This window comes from Rattus rattus, chromosome 2 (assembly GCF_011064425.1).
Source record: "Rattus rattus isolate New Zealand chromosome 2, Rrattus_CSIRO_v1, whole genome shotgun sequence".
NCBI lineage: Eukaryota > Metazoa > Chordata > Mammalia > Rodentia > Muridae > Rattus > Rattus rattus.
In genome coordinates, this window is record NC_046155.1 from 97,376,804 (window position 1) to 97,391,829 (window position 15,026).

General features: G+C 43.9%; 1 protein-coding gene across 1 annotated transcript in view; it reads right to left on the reverse strand.

Moving 5' to 3' along the window:
• The window catches only part of Uvrag (UV radiation resistance associated), a 257,601-nt gene that overhangs the window by 216,790 nt on the left and 25,785 nt on the right, over positions 1–15,026 (reverse strand). Inside the window, exon 3 of the mRNA XM_032893006.1 lies at positions 5,600–5,634. Within this exon, the coding sequence (XP_032748897.1) occupies positions 5,600–5,634 (35 nt within the window). The remainder of the gene's footprint in view (positions 1–5,599; positions 5,635–15,026) is intronic.

A 15,026-nucleotide genomic window follows, 5' to 3' on the forward strand; every position in this document is an offset into this window, starting at 1 on the left:
TTGCCCAGAAACCGGAAAGGAATAACACTTTCAAATGTATATAAGAAATACTCAAGTTAATTAAAAAAAAAAAAAAAAAGAGAGACCATTCAAGGTAAGAGCTATGGGTGTGGCTTTATGCTGTAGCCACTGAAAACCAGCTTGGTATAATAACTAATGTTTCTCATAATAACCCGGAGTTCTTGAGAAGTTAAATAATTCTCCCTTGTGAAGAGAAGGGAAGTGAGAGAGGAAGAGACAGGTCCCGGCCTAGCAGCTGAGAGCACCTGCAGTACAATCTCACAGACTGGAGTTCAGACTCCCTGTAACAAGCAGGGTGGCCTATGTATGCCTCCCACTCCAGCTCCAAGGGATCCGACACTCTTCTGATCTCTACATGTCAGAGCGGTCCCGGACTCACACAAACATGCACACACTCAGGTAGGCAAACAAATGTGTGCATGCAAAACCATTTAAAAGATTAGGAAGCAGGAGACCAGATAAGGGTGGTGTGGACATGAACTCACAAACCAATGTCCCACCTCACTGAGATTCAACAGAGCAGCAGCTGCACCTGTCTCTGAGTGATGGAAATGAGAAGCTATCACGCTATCTCAAACAAACATCATGAACCTACAGTTTCAAGACAGTCATGGGCTCATGCCTGTAATTCTAGTACTTACTAGAAAGTACCAAGGCTGGGGCAAGAAGATTACTCAAGGCCAGCCTGAGTTACACAATAAGCTTTCATCCCTAATTACTTAAAGTCTGAAATCCTTGCATTAGGTTTGCTCATTCTTAATTTGGCATTAGCGAGCATGTCCTTCCACTGTTCTACTAAAGTGAGATCATCTGAACGACCAGTCAACACTCGGAAAGGTGCTCAACCAGAACAATCTATGAGGAAGTACAAACTGAAGTCACAAGGATACCACAGTCACACCAGAATGACTGCAATGGACACTAACTTTGGGCTAGGATCGGGAAAAACCTGCGAGTCTCTCACTCTCCTGAGGGACACAGCTGGCACAGAAACCTCTGCAACTTTTTGACAAGTTTGTCTTCTACAGCTGAGCAGAAAAGCCCATCGCTGACACTCTGCATGAGCACACACACACTCACAGACACACACACACACACACACAGACACATACACACTAACCCAGACACACACACACACACACATACAGAAATGCAGTCTGCCGTTGTTCAGAGGAGACATTCTTTAGAATCAGTGAATTACTGCATGCAACAACAGAGTCTCACAAACATGTCAGATAAAATAGCATTGGCCGCTCGGGGGTCAAGCTGGGCAGAGGTACTCTGCTGTGGGACACAGAAAAGGAGGGGTCTGCTGGTCTTTTAGGGGTATGTTAGTGAGTGGAAGGAGACACAGGAGAACACAATTGCGTTCCACTCCTCTTCTGTTTGCTTGTGTTGGGAGGATTTGTATGTTTGAGACAGGGGGCTTTATTGAGGCTCTAGCTGTCTACTCACTACATAGATCACACTGGCCTGGAGCTCACAGAGACTCACCTGCATCTGCTTCCCATCTGTTGGTATGAAAGGCGTCCCCACACACCCTGCTCTACTTTTACTGTTTTCGAGACGTCATCTCACTGTGTCTCTCAGTGCCAGCTGATTGCTGGACCCACACTGGCCTGGAACACAGAGATCCACCTGCATCTACCTCCCAAGTGCCCGCATTTAAAGTAGTCCACCACCACGCCTGGCATAAAGGAATAAAATGGGTTTTGGTTTGGTGTTTCGAGAATTTTTGGGTTTTTGGGGGTTTTGTTTGTTTGTTTGTTTGTTTGTTTTTTGAGATTTTTAAATGGGAGGAAAAAGTGACATTTTCATTGTCTACCTCGATGTCAGTCAAAAGCCTGAAAAGTGGGCGCTGGCTCACACTGCCTCAAAGGCAGTCACTATGAGATCACAACAAACATGTGCTCTAGAATATAAAACAGCATCATTCCAGATCCTCACCACCGTGTGACAAAGTGTTAGGAAAAAGCATGCAGTAACTATTTTACTCCAAAGTGAAAAGAAAGGGAGAGAACAAAGATGCTGCTGAGGTCCACACTACACGGCCGGGAGGGTGGTGTGTGGAGTATCCTCCAGTACCATCCTCAGCTAAGACCCGCCCCTGGAGGAACCAGGGCTCATTTCCTATGAAGACATGCTGGCCTGGGCTCCTTTGTAGGCTGCTATGCTAACACAGCAGTGTACTGACAATCTTCTCCCCACAGACTTTCCTCTACGAGCTTACAGTACAGTTGCCAAGATGTGAGGAAGAATTCTCAAGTTGGTAAATGCAGACACAGACTGCCACCTATTCATAGTTACTACCCAATATTTTTTTGTTAAGATTTATCTTATTTATATGAGTACATGTTAGCTGTCTTCAGACACACCAGAAGAGGGCATCAGATCTCATTACAGATGGTTGTAAGCCACCATGTGGTTGCTGGGAATTGAACTCAGGACCTCTGGAAGAGCAGTCAGCTCTTAACCACTGAACCATCTCTCCAGCCCACTGCCCAATATTTTTGATCCAAATGATTTTTTTTAACTTATATTTCACCTACACATACAAACCCAATTTTGAGATAAGAGACTGTTCAAGTGGCCTAGTCTATCTATATCCACTGACTATTAGGCCTGCTATAGTCTTGAAAGCTCGATGCTTACTAATTGCCCACCAGAGGATGGAAGATCACTAGTTCTTATCAGGAGGTTTAAAAAGCCATTATCAGCCGGGCATTGGTGGTGCATGCCTTTAATCCCAGCACCAGAGGCAGGGTTCCTCTGAGTCTCCATTGTTTATTATCAGCATCCGTTTCTCTAAATTGCGTAACAACAACTATGCAGTCACAAGAAACACAACTAAAGGTGCATAAAAGCTCTACCAAGTTTTAGAAAACACATTCAGGATAACTCTGTACAATTCACCCTTTTTTTTTTTTTTTTTTTTTTTTTAAAGATTTATTTATTTATTATATATAAGTACACTGTAGCTGTCTTCAGATACACCAGAAGAGGGCATCGATCTCTTTACAGATGGTTGTGAGCCACCATGTGGTTGCTGGGAATTGAACTCATGACCTCTGGAAGAGCAGTGGGCGCTCTTAACCGCTGAGCCATCTCTCCAGTCCCTCACCCTGGTTTCTAATTAGTAGAAGCCCAGCAGAACGCCCTGGCCTTCCTCAGCTCAAGCCTTACTAGCAACCTTCCCTGACTGCTCCACAACGTGGAAATAAGTCACAGCCTCACGGCCTTCAGCATCTTCTACCAAACTAGCTCGGCCTCACTCCCAGACTGTGGAGCCAGAGGGGGCTGGAAACCTTGATGATGACACGGTTTATTTACCCCAGGGTCACAGTCTTGGCATGAGCAACATGGAGGCAGCACAAATGTGAATGTATTCAGCCACAGTTCCCCTGAGCACAGGAGACTAGAGAACCTCAGGCCAGGAACTCACAAAGACACGCTGCTCAGCCCAGCTTCCCACCTCTGCCGGGAAACCACTCAGTCACAATCCCATTGACCCTTCTGGTGCGCTGTATCTCGTGTGTTCTCTAGACAAATCTGCTCTGGGCTTTGTTTACGCAATAGCAAGGTTCACTGACCTCTAGGTGAGATCAGATGAAGGAGTGTGTGTAAGGAAGCCCGTGGTTAGTCTCAGAACTTCAGTTTTATTTGTCACAAGCTGTGTGCCGCCATCAGCAAATCCCCTGGCCTCACTATGAAACAAGACTACACCTTACCTTTAACACTGTCATCAGTGGAAAATAACATACAGAACACACCTAACCAAGTCGCAACTACAACTCTACACTAAAGAAACTGGTGAGGACAATCTCCAACACCAACAGTTAGCTCTGTGTATCAAATCAATGTTGCGGACTCTGGCTCGCCTCTCCCACTATTACTTTCCAATCATTTTAGTCGCTCTAGTGGCCTGTCAATCATAGTAAGGATACATCTCTACAAAACCCAGTAACAGCAGAAATAATAACTTGGGGGGAGGGTATGTCCAGCTGAAGCCAAAGGCAAACGAAGCAGAATTATCACCATTAACTAAAGAAATATGAAAAGAAATGTGACTCTGACATACAACTTGAAGACACATGTCCTTCCCCTCCCCCATCACTATCCCTCCCACCCACCTCAATTTTTATTTGGTTTCTTTTGGGAGGGAGGGATGAGGAGAGAGAGAAAGGAGGGAGGAAGGCAAGGGAGAGGGAGAGAGGATGAGAAGAAATAGGGAGGTGTGAGGGAGAAATCACTAAAATTCTCAAGTATTTAACCACCAGGCGGCAGTCTTCTGGAAGCCCTGCCCCTACAAGCACACCCGAAAAACAGCTATAACTGTTACCAACTCTTTTCAGTTAATCATACGGCTGGCACTAGATATCTAAGTTTAGAATATCTTTCTCAATTGCAAAAGCAAATAAATCCTGTAACTGATTTCCAACAACATTTAAAATTTTTAAAAATCCAGTGTTCAGAATAACATAATGAGAACTCTCAGAAATGCAGTGAGCAGAAACAAAACAGTAACGGTGTGAAACCAGCCAGAAGCCCTGGCCTATCTATCAGGTGCCTATCTACAGGACTGAACACCTACAGACCAGAGAAACGCATGCCTGCTCCAACAGACACCCAGCTCAGTACTTACAGCACAGTGCACGCACGCTGGCTCAAACCAGAAGCCAAATATGCTCACCATCAGGGGAAAAATGATTGCCTGTTATATTCACCCGGTACAATACACACAAACAAGTCAAACACAGCACATGGGGCCAACTGAGCCTGACAAGCAAGCTGGCACATGGGCATCAGCCACCAGGTACTTACTGTATTACTTCACTCACAGGAAACTCAGAAATGGGTAAAATGATCAGCAGCCCCACTGTGCATCCTCACACACACACAACCCCAGAAGAACCCACTGTGCATCCTCACACACACACAACCCCAGAAGAACCCTTTCCAGAAGAAGACAAAATGGGATGCTTGGTAGTTCTTTTGTTTTGTTCTCTCGTTTTTGCTGACAGGGTCTCACCGCATCGCTGAGGCTGCCTTTAAAACTCAAATCCTCCTGCCTCTCTCTCTTCCCAAACCCTGGGATTACAGGCATATATATATATATACCCATGCTCAGCTAATCACAGTCAGCTAGCTGAGCAAAGCTGTTATCACCCAGAAAAAAGTCCAGTATACAAAGGCCAGTACAAACTACTCTTTTTTTTTTTCTTTTTTCTTTTTTCTTTTTTTTTTTTTTTTTTTCGGAGCTGGGGACTGAACCCAGGACCTTGCGCTTGCTATTACCACTGAGCTAAATCCCCAACCCCACTGAGCTAAATCCCCAACCCCCAAACTACTCTTATAAATGTTGTCCAAATAAATAGAAATCAAAAATAGTCAAGCTCTTTATAAATGAAAATAATGCAAATTTAAAGTTTACAACAACAACCAAATCAGTAACAACTGAACAACTGCACAGATCTGTGCATGTACCACAACCCATGAACCGGGCTTCAACTCCAATCACCCACATCTTATGAAACAAGGATATACGCTGTCACATGTACCTGTCAGGACACAAACTTACCAAGGAATTCTTAATCACTTCACTCCTATAAAATTCTGGAAAAGAAGAAAAAGAACAGTAAGTAATATGAAGACAATAAGCTCATTAGCTAAGCGCTGTAAAGCTTTGACGTTCTAGTGAGGCATCTACAATGAACTAGTGCCTGTCATCTTTACCAATAAGAACAAGTACAAAACCACAACTAAGTAAAAGTGTCTTACGGGAGGAAAACATCAGTGAGGCAGAGGACAAATTGTCCATATTTAATCTTACAATTATTACCTGTCTCCTTCTGCAGCACATTCTAATTTAAGCCCTTAAAAACTCAAGCTTTCTTCTTTTCCCATTTCCGCTCATTTCTTTCTTTCATCTGTACACAGTGAGCGTGCACACGCGTCTGTGATCCTGCAGGGGGCTGAGGTAGTGAGCATGCACACACATGTGTGTGGTCTTCCAGGGGGCTGAGGTTGAGGTCAGGAGTCTTTCCCTATTTTCTTTAAGGCAGGATATCTCAGTCAAGCCCAAAGCTTCTTGACACAGCTAGTGTGGCCAGCCACCTTGCTCTGGGGATCCCATCTCTTCCTTCTGGGCCTACATTACTGGTGGACTGACACACTCACCCAGCATCCAGGTGAGTCCTGGAAATTCAAACTCCAGTTCTCATCTACACCGCAAGTATTTTAACCTGTGAGCCATCTCCCAAGTCCCCCATTTCCAGTCTCGATGACTGATTCTCTCTATTCTTCAGGCACCTCTAGAACATTCCCTCATAGGAGTGTAGAATGAATATTGATTTAGAAACCAAATGACCCAAGCTTTACTTGTGCTTGTTGCTAACATTCCATCCCTTCAACTTCGTCAGGCCCTTTCTCAACTGGGAAAACTTGGATAATTGAAGTTCTTCTGTAAGCCCCATGATTCTGGGGCTGGAGAGATAGCTCAGTAGTTACAAGCACTGACTACTATTCAAGAGGTCCTCAGTTCAATTCCCAGCATCTACACAGTGGCTTACAACCACTTGATGCCCTCTTCTGGTGTATGTGAAAACAGAACACTCATATACATTAAATAAATCAATATTTTAAAATGTTTCAGGATTCCATAAAACTTCATATATAGTAGAAAACATTACAAACCCAAAAACAAAAGTATGCTATGGTTCTGACAGACATTCCCAACAGTCACATACCCAATTATCTCCATGCCACTGACAATGCAGACCTAGGGCACTCCTGCAGTCCCCTGGTGCTACACGACAGTATTTCCCACATGTGATCCACACACTACTGGTACTTGAGATGGACTGAGGCCTGATACATGGACAAGCGCCTTTTTCTACTAATTGAAATGTGTGCCTGGACATTCCGGTTGTTACTGTTGGCCCATACCCTACAATTACCATCTCCTCAGAACTGTCCTTGGCACAGGGGTAGACACTCAACCAATTTTGTTTTTATGAATGAACAATGACATGCCCAGGGAGCCCACTGATGTCTACCTTTTGGGGGGCTTCGAGGGATAGAAGAATGAAGTTCTTCCAGCAGCTCTGGTGCTAAGGCATTTCCTCAGACAGGCTACCTGCGTTACTTTATCCTCCTCCAAACAAAAGGTCACTTTTATTGTATGTCTTGAGAACTACTCACAATAGAGTAAGTGCAAGAACAGGTTGTGCCAGAGGATTTACAGCAGGATCCAATTTTTCTAATTAAGCTAACAATTTTTATCTTAAGTTACAGCTTTAGGCTGTTCACATTCTGTAGCTGAATGGTGACTTTTTTTTAACATGAATAGCTGTTTGTGGTAAGTTATCTCCAGTGATTAAATGAGACAATTCAAGCCTTAAAGTATATAAAGGCAGGTTTATTGGGAAGTCACTCTTTGGTGGGTTCACTGGTCCCAAGGAACAAGGCCAGGGAGACAAAGGGAGGAAGAAGAGAAAGAGAGTGTGTGTGCACTACAGGAAGAGAGACCAAAATATCTGATTTATAAGGGAAAGAGCTTCTGGTGGGGGGAAGCCCAGCCCCACATAGAGAGCAGGGTATGCCAGCCATGCCCTGTAACAGGTAGGAACTGAGGGATGCTGGGGCACCCCAGAGACCAGGTCCACTTTGGCATGTAAAATGTGTCCCGGGTATAAACTCCAACAATATGAAATCAGAAAAGAAAATTCTATGATTTTAAAAGGGAACATCCTGAAGATGCTATGAATTTTAGCATCTTTCAAATAATGCTAGAAATAATCTTTTAAAGATATATAACCTAAACTGTGTGGCTCTTGAGAAGAAACCATTAGAAACAAAACTGTGAGACCTAGGAGCAAACGGGTTACACGATAGTTATGACAGACAAGTTGCTCTCTAAATAAACTATGAAGTCCCTTCATTTAAGGAAGTGCTCGATCCCCAGCACCCTACAACTCTACTTACATTTCATCAAACACTGCAGCCACTTATCACATGATCCTGAGTGTGTGTGTGTGTGTGTGTGTGTGTGTGTGTGTGTGTGTGTGTGTAATCTAAAGTAAGATTTTAAAGGGGTATTCCTGTGTCTTTGTTTGGTTTTGTTCCTATTGTCACTGTTTGTGGTCTTGGACCAAACCCAGGGCCTATGTATACAATGCCAACATTCTACCAACTGAGCTATATCCCTAGCCCTAAAACTTTATATTTTAATATAAGGTGTCTTTTACTTTCTAGTTAATACATTATTTACTTATTTATTTGTTTGTTTGTTTATTATTTAACTACACTCATTTTGTTTTACTTTATTACAAGAATGTATTGCTTAAAGGTGGTGAAAAACTAGGCTGGGAGCATGATGACCCGGTAGTAAAGCACAAATTAAAATATAAAAATAAAATCAGTGAGAAGACAGCAAAGACATATTTAAATTCTTTTAGGAAAAAAAAAGAGTTATTTAGTTTCCCTGCAAAGTACCTAAATTAGACAGATCTCACAGCACAGCTTTCCACTGCTAAGAAAGGAACAGGGTTATTTCTTCTAAAATGTTGAGTGGCTGACTCTGTAGATAAACCAAACTAGGCAATTTGCCAGGTCCATTAGTGCTCCAAACTAGTCAGGCTGACCAAAAGGATGGAGCCCAACACAAGGGCCATCACAGTCCCTGTGAAGAGATCAGAGAGTGAGCCAGCCAACGCACTAAGCCTGACCTATGACACCATCCTGTTATGTCTAAAACAGCAGAACAGCAACAGGGCTTGCAGAAAATGAATACAGAATTTTAAGAATAAAATAAAACACATTCAGCCCTCAGTCTCTTGTGTAAAATTAATGACTTATGCAATCGTCAACAGTCAATCATTAGCTCGTTACCTTCCTGAGCAAAACAGCACCCAGGAGATAATAACAGGGCAGTTATAAAGGGCAAATTAAATACTAGGTTAAAAACACCTTATGAGCCACGATGTTTATTAATAAACTTCTGCTCATTTTCATTCTTTCCACTTGACTAAAGTCATATGCCAAGTAGATCCTCAAAGGGTCCTATCAGAGCCTTATGTCCACTCAGACCACTACATACAAGAGCTTTTCTAGATAGCCATGTCCATGCCTAAAGACCAGACAGCCATGCTCACGCCTAAAGGACCAACAATGAAGCCTGCAGAGTGCAGTGCCAATGGCCCACACTGGCTGTCATGCCACACTCCTTCATTCAGTGAATGTTTATGAAGTGCCTCAACCTCACTCACAATAGGAGAAATATAAGCTTAACCTAAATGGCAAACTATTTTCACTTATCTGATTGACAAGAACTCAATGGTCTACTGATAAGGCTGTAGGGGAAAAGACAAAAAACAATCCCCAACCAATACAATGTTGCAAAACCTACCAAAACAGAACATACCTTCTCAGTATGTTCCACTCCCTAGAACTTACCCTAAGGGCTGACTCACACAAATCAGTGCACTAGTAAAAATTAGTCAATGCAACAAGTGACTGAACCTAAAAGTCCACTGCAGGGCCAACTAAAGGCACTAAGGAGCAGCTCAATGCTCATCAGAGACATCCTCTAAGGCATACTAAGTGAGAACAGCCAAGCACACAGTATCTGTGAACACATGACATCTGTGTGAGGGAACTGCTGGGAATAGAGGAAGAACATCTTATCTTTCTTCTGTTTCTGTAAATAATTCAGGAAAGACAAACAGGAAACAGAGATAACAGCAGTTCCCAGGGCAGGGACACAGATGAAAGGTGGCTTCAATGCAAACCTCCAGTTATATTTTGAAGCACAGACCGCATTACCTACCCAAAAAATTAAGCTAAAAATAAATGGAGAGAAGGGGAGGAGAAAGAAGATGCACCCAGCATCCTCTGGTTACAAGTGATGTAAAAATGTCTTGTTTCTGTGGAGCTCACTTCTACAGGAAGGAAGAGACATTAACTCAACATACCAATCCCGGGTAAGCCTAAATAATTTGGGGGAAGAATCAAAAAAAAAAAAAGCAACAACTAGAGTGGCTCTGAGGAAGAGCAGCTCTGAGAAGCATGTGGAGAAAAGGCCAGAGGGAATGTGGAAGGACTTGCTTGTCAGCCCAGTACCTGGAGGAAGGTGTTCAGGCCAAAGTGCAGGTCATTAGTTACATGGAAGAAAAGGAGACAGTCAAGACACGGTGTGGCTGGAGCAGAGAAAGCAGAAGAACCAGGCCTTCAGGGGATCGTTTCTATATTCACTACCAGAAAACGCTGAAGAGCAGCAGGAAGTTGTGAGCAGTGGCACAGGACATAAGGATCATGGCCTTATTTGGAATGAGCTAAGAAAGCACAGGAGCATTTTTGGAGACAGATAACATGATCTTTCATTTGCAAGGAGTCTGGGTTGAAGACCGGCTGGGAGGGAGGTCATGCGTGGACAGTCTGTCAGGGGGCCCTTCTGCCATCCATGCAAGGGAGGACAGTGGCACAGAGGTACAAGAAGTCACCAGGAAAGTATTTGCTAAAGGCTGGATGTGGGAACTAGGAGAGAGAAGACAATCCAGAATGACCCCTGAATTTTAGCCCCGGAAATGGAGTAGTCATTATCTGACAGGAATGCCTAAGGCTGACACATCAGACTCAGTCGTGAACATACCAAGTTTAAGTCACCTACTGACTCCAAAGGGGACACAGAGCAGGCTACTGGATAGAGGACATGACCTCAGAGGAAAGGCCATCTGGGTGAGAGCAATCACAGCTCTGCCCCTGATGGATTCATGCTAGCTGGTAGAGGACAGGCCCTGAGTACTTCCCAGGAGAGAAAATAACTATGGCTAAATCAAACCAGAGGGAGAGTGTGGAGAGATGGCTCAGCAGCTACGGGCACACACTGCTCTTGCAGCTTCCAGCAGCAGTCAGACTACTCACAGCGTCCACTAACTCCAACTCCAGGAGATCCCACATCTTCTTCTTGCTTCTGAAACAACGGCACTGCCTGGTCACACATTCCCCAGACACACACACATGCACAACTTTAAGACATAAACCTTTTAAAAATTAAATAACCCCCCTAGCTGGGTATGGTGATTCAAACACTTGGGAGACAAGGACTACAAGGAGTTTGAGGCAAGACTGGCCTACACAGTAAGGTCTAGACCAGCCTGTGCTACAGGGCGAGACCCTGATTCAGAAATAAAACTACAGATTTAAAGAGTCTCCACTCATTGACACAGGCTTTGTTCCAAACATGTATCAACACTATTTGGTTGATTTAAATCTCCTATGAAAACTAAAAAGATGTTAAAAAAAAATCCCCTTATCTTCTTGGGATCTACTATGAATTCGGATGAAATAAAAGAATAACTGAGAAGCCAGCATTTCTAATAATCTTTAAAAAAAAAAGTCTTGTAAAACCGAGAGATGGAGAAGATAGCAAAGAGGTTTAGGAAGGAGAGCCAATCAGCCTTCGTGGCTATTCTGCACCAAAGGTCATAGAAGGACCATGACATATTGATGACTGCTATGACCAGATGAGGTAACATTAACCAGGATTACAAGATAGACTCCCCTAGCTCCTGTGATGAGTTACAAAAGCACAAAAGACATTTCATTTACGACTGAAAGTTACCAGCCATCTCATTGTATTGATGAATTAACCAAAGCACCAGGAACACGGTCCTAAGTGGTTTCTGAGGAAGTGACCGGCTGTGGGCATGCCCTGCCACTACTATCCCCTACATGCATTAATGGTCTTCTCATTGGTAACCTCAAGAAATCTAAGGATTTTCAAAAGGCTGCAATCACCAGGTCAGGTGTGGTAGCACAGGCCTTTAATCCCAGCTCTTAGGGAGGCAGGAGGTGGCAGTGAGTTCCGGGCCAGCCAGGAGAAGGCAGTGAGCTCTAAGCCTGCCAGAAGGGGGAAAGAAATTGAAGCCAGAGACAAAAGAGCAAAGAGAGTCATTCTGTTTCCATCTTTACATCACAGTCACTAGCCAGTCCTGTGGCTTCTCTATTTAGAAACCAGTCTAATTAGCACTGTAATTCCAATAACAATGGCCACCATTTTCCAAACTCCCTGAAGACACTAAGTAAAAGGATTCCAGCCAGCTTGAGCAAAGTGAGCAAGGCTCCGGCAGGCCTTTCCCTTCTCCCACCCCATCTGCCTTGCAGAAAACCATCAGATTGCATTCCTTCTTTTTTCCTAGTAAAATCATCCTTTTATTCATAATTGTCCATTAATGTATTTAAAAACATAGCCAGTGTTATCAAACTTTGTCTTTACAGTTCTGAGGCAATACGTTTCTGTCTCAGGTGGTGGTATACACTGACCCAGGAGCCAGGGTGCAGAACCACTATGCTGTGACACCCTGGAGAGGGAATCCTTACAGGGCATCTCTGAAAGTAAATACTATAACATAAGACAAATCTACTTATTTTCTTTTCTTTATTGGATATTTTCTTTACTTACATTTCAAATGTTTTCTTCCTGATTTCCCTTCTGGAATTCCCCCATCTCTTCTTCCCTCCCCCTGCCTCTATGAGAGTGTTCCCCCACCCACCTACCTACTCCCTTCCATCTCCCCACCCTGGTATTCCCCTACATGGGGGCATTGAGCCTTCACAAGGCCAAGGGCCTCTCTTCTCATTGATGCCCAATAAGGACATTCTCTGCTACATATGTGGCTGGAGCCATGGGTCCCTCCATGTGTACTCTTTGGTTAGTGGTTTGGTCTCTCGGAGCTCTGGGGTTGGTTGATATTGTTGTTCTTCCTATGGTATTGCAAACCCCTTCAGCTACTTCAGTCCTTTCTCTAACTCCTCCATTAGGGACCCCATTCTCAGTTCAATGGTTGGCTAAGAGCACCTGCCTCTGTATTTGTCTCAGGAGACAGCTGTATCAGCCTGCTGTCAGCATGCACTTCTTGACATCCACAATACTGTCTGCGTTTGATGATAGTATATGTGATGGATCCCCGGGTCGGGCTGTCTCTGAATGACTTTTCCCTCAGTCTCTACTCAATACACTGAAACTAATAGAAGAGAAAGTAGGGAAAAGCTTCAAACACATTGGCACAGGGGAAACTTTCCTATACAGAACACCAATGGCACATGCTCTAAGATCAAGAATTGACAAATTGGACCTCATAAAATTGCAAAAGGTTCTGTAAGGCAAAGGACATTGTCAACAGGACAAAATAACAACCAACAGATTGGGAAAAGATCTTTACCAATCCTACATCCGATAGAGAGCTGATATCCAATATATACAAGGAACTCAAGAAGTTAGACTCCAGAGAATCAAATAACCCTATTAAAAAATGGGGTTCAGAGCTAAACAAAGAATTCACAGCTGAGGAATGCCGAATGGCTGAGAAACACCTAAAGAAATGTTCAACATCTTTAGTCATAAGGGAAATGCAAATCAAAACAATTCTGAGATTCCACCTCACATCAGTCAGAATGGCTAAGATCAAAAACTCAGGTGACAACAGATGCTGGTGAGGATGTGGAGAAAGATGAACACTCCTCCATTGTTGGTGGAATTGTACGCTGGTACAAACATTCTGGAAATCAGTCTCAGAAAATTGGGCATAGTACTACCTAAAGACCCAGCTATACCACTCCTGGGCATATACCCAAAAGATGCTCCAAAATATAACAAGAACACATACTCCACTATGTTCATAGCAGCCTTATTTATAATAACCAGAAGCTGGAAAGAACCTAGATGCCCTTCAACAGAGGAATAGACACAGAAAATGTAGTACATTTACATAATGGAGTACTACTCAGCTATCAAAAGCAATGACTTCACAAAATTCACAGGCAAATGGATGGAACTAGAAAATATCATCCTGAGTGAGGTAACCCAGTCACAAAAGCACACACATGTTATGCAACTCACTGAGAAGTGGATATTAGCCCAAAAGCTAGGATTACCCAAGATATAATCCACAGACCACATGAAGCTCAAGAAGAAGACCAAAGTGTGGATGTTTTAGTCCTTAGAAGAGAGAACAAAATACTCACAGGAGGAAATACAGAGACAAAGTGTAGAGTAGATTGCATTCCTAAAGCTAGCCCTCAGAGTCTATTTCCTTATTTGGCCACTTCTTCCTCCTGACGCTGACTACTAAGGTCTAGCTATCAAAGTATTGAAGTCCAGCAATCAAAAGCCCCTTTGGCTCACCTAATTAACCTGTACAACTAAAATTAAACACCTCATCCTAACACATAGTCCCCTTGTACTTTTATAAAGCATCACTCTCCTATGGCCAAGTCTGTCTCCTTGTTATCAAGAAGCAATCCTTTGGGGTTGGGGATTTAGCTCAGTGGTAGAGCACTTGCCTAGGAAGCGCAAGGCCCTGGGTTTGGTCCCCAGCTCCAAAAAAAAGATCCAAAAAAAAAAAAAAAAAAAGAAGCAATCCTTTGTTGTCAAAATCTTTTTTCAAAATAAGCGTTCACTACCCTTATTATGGTATTCCCTGCCTTTCGTTTGCATGAATAGTCTAATAAAGGCATTTTACCAAACATTACCACATTTTTTCCTCTGTTGATCCTCCAAAAAACCCATCTCACCTACTCTATAGGACATGATTATCACTGTCTCAAACCAGAGACACATTGCCAAGGTACCTACTTAATATATCAAAATGGATGCTGCCTGCCAGGTTCTCCCTGCACCCCTCAGCCCTGCACCCCTCAGCCCTGCACCCCTCAGCCCTGCACCCCTCAGCCCTGCATCCCTCAGCCCTGCATCCCTCAGCCCTGCACCCCTCAGCCCTGCATCCTCAGCCCTGCACCCTCAGCCCTGCATCCCTCAGCCCTGCATCAGCCCTGCACCCTCAGCCCTGCATCCCTCCCCTGCACCCTGCAGCCCTGCAGCCCTGCATCCCTCAGCCCTGCACCCCTCAGCCCTGCACCCCTCAGCCCTGCATCCCTCAGCCCTGCACCCCTCACCCCTCAGCCCTGCACCCCTCAGCCCTGCATCCCTCAGCCCTGCATCCCTCAGC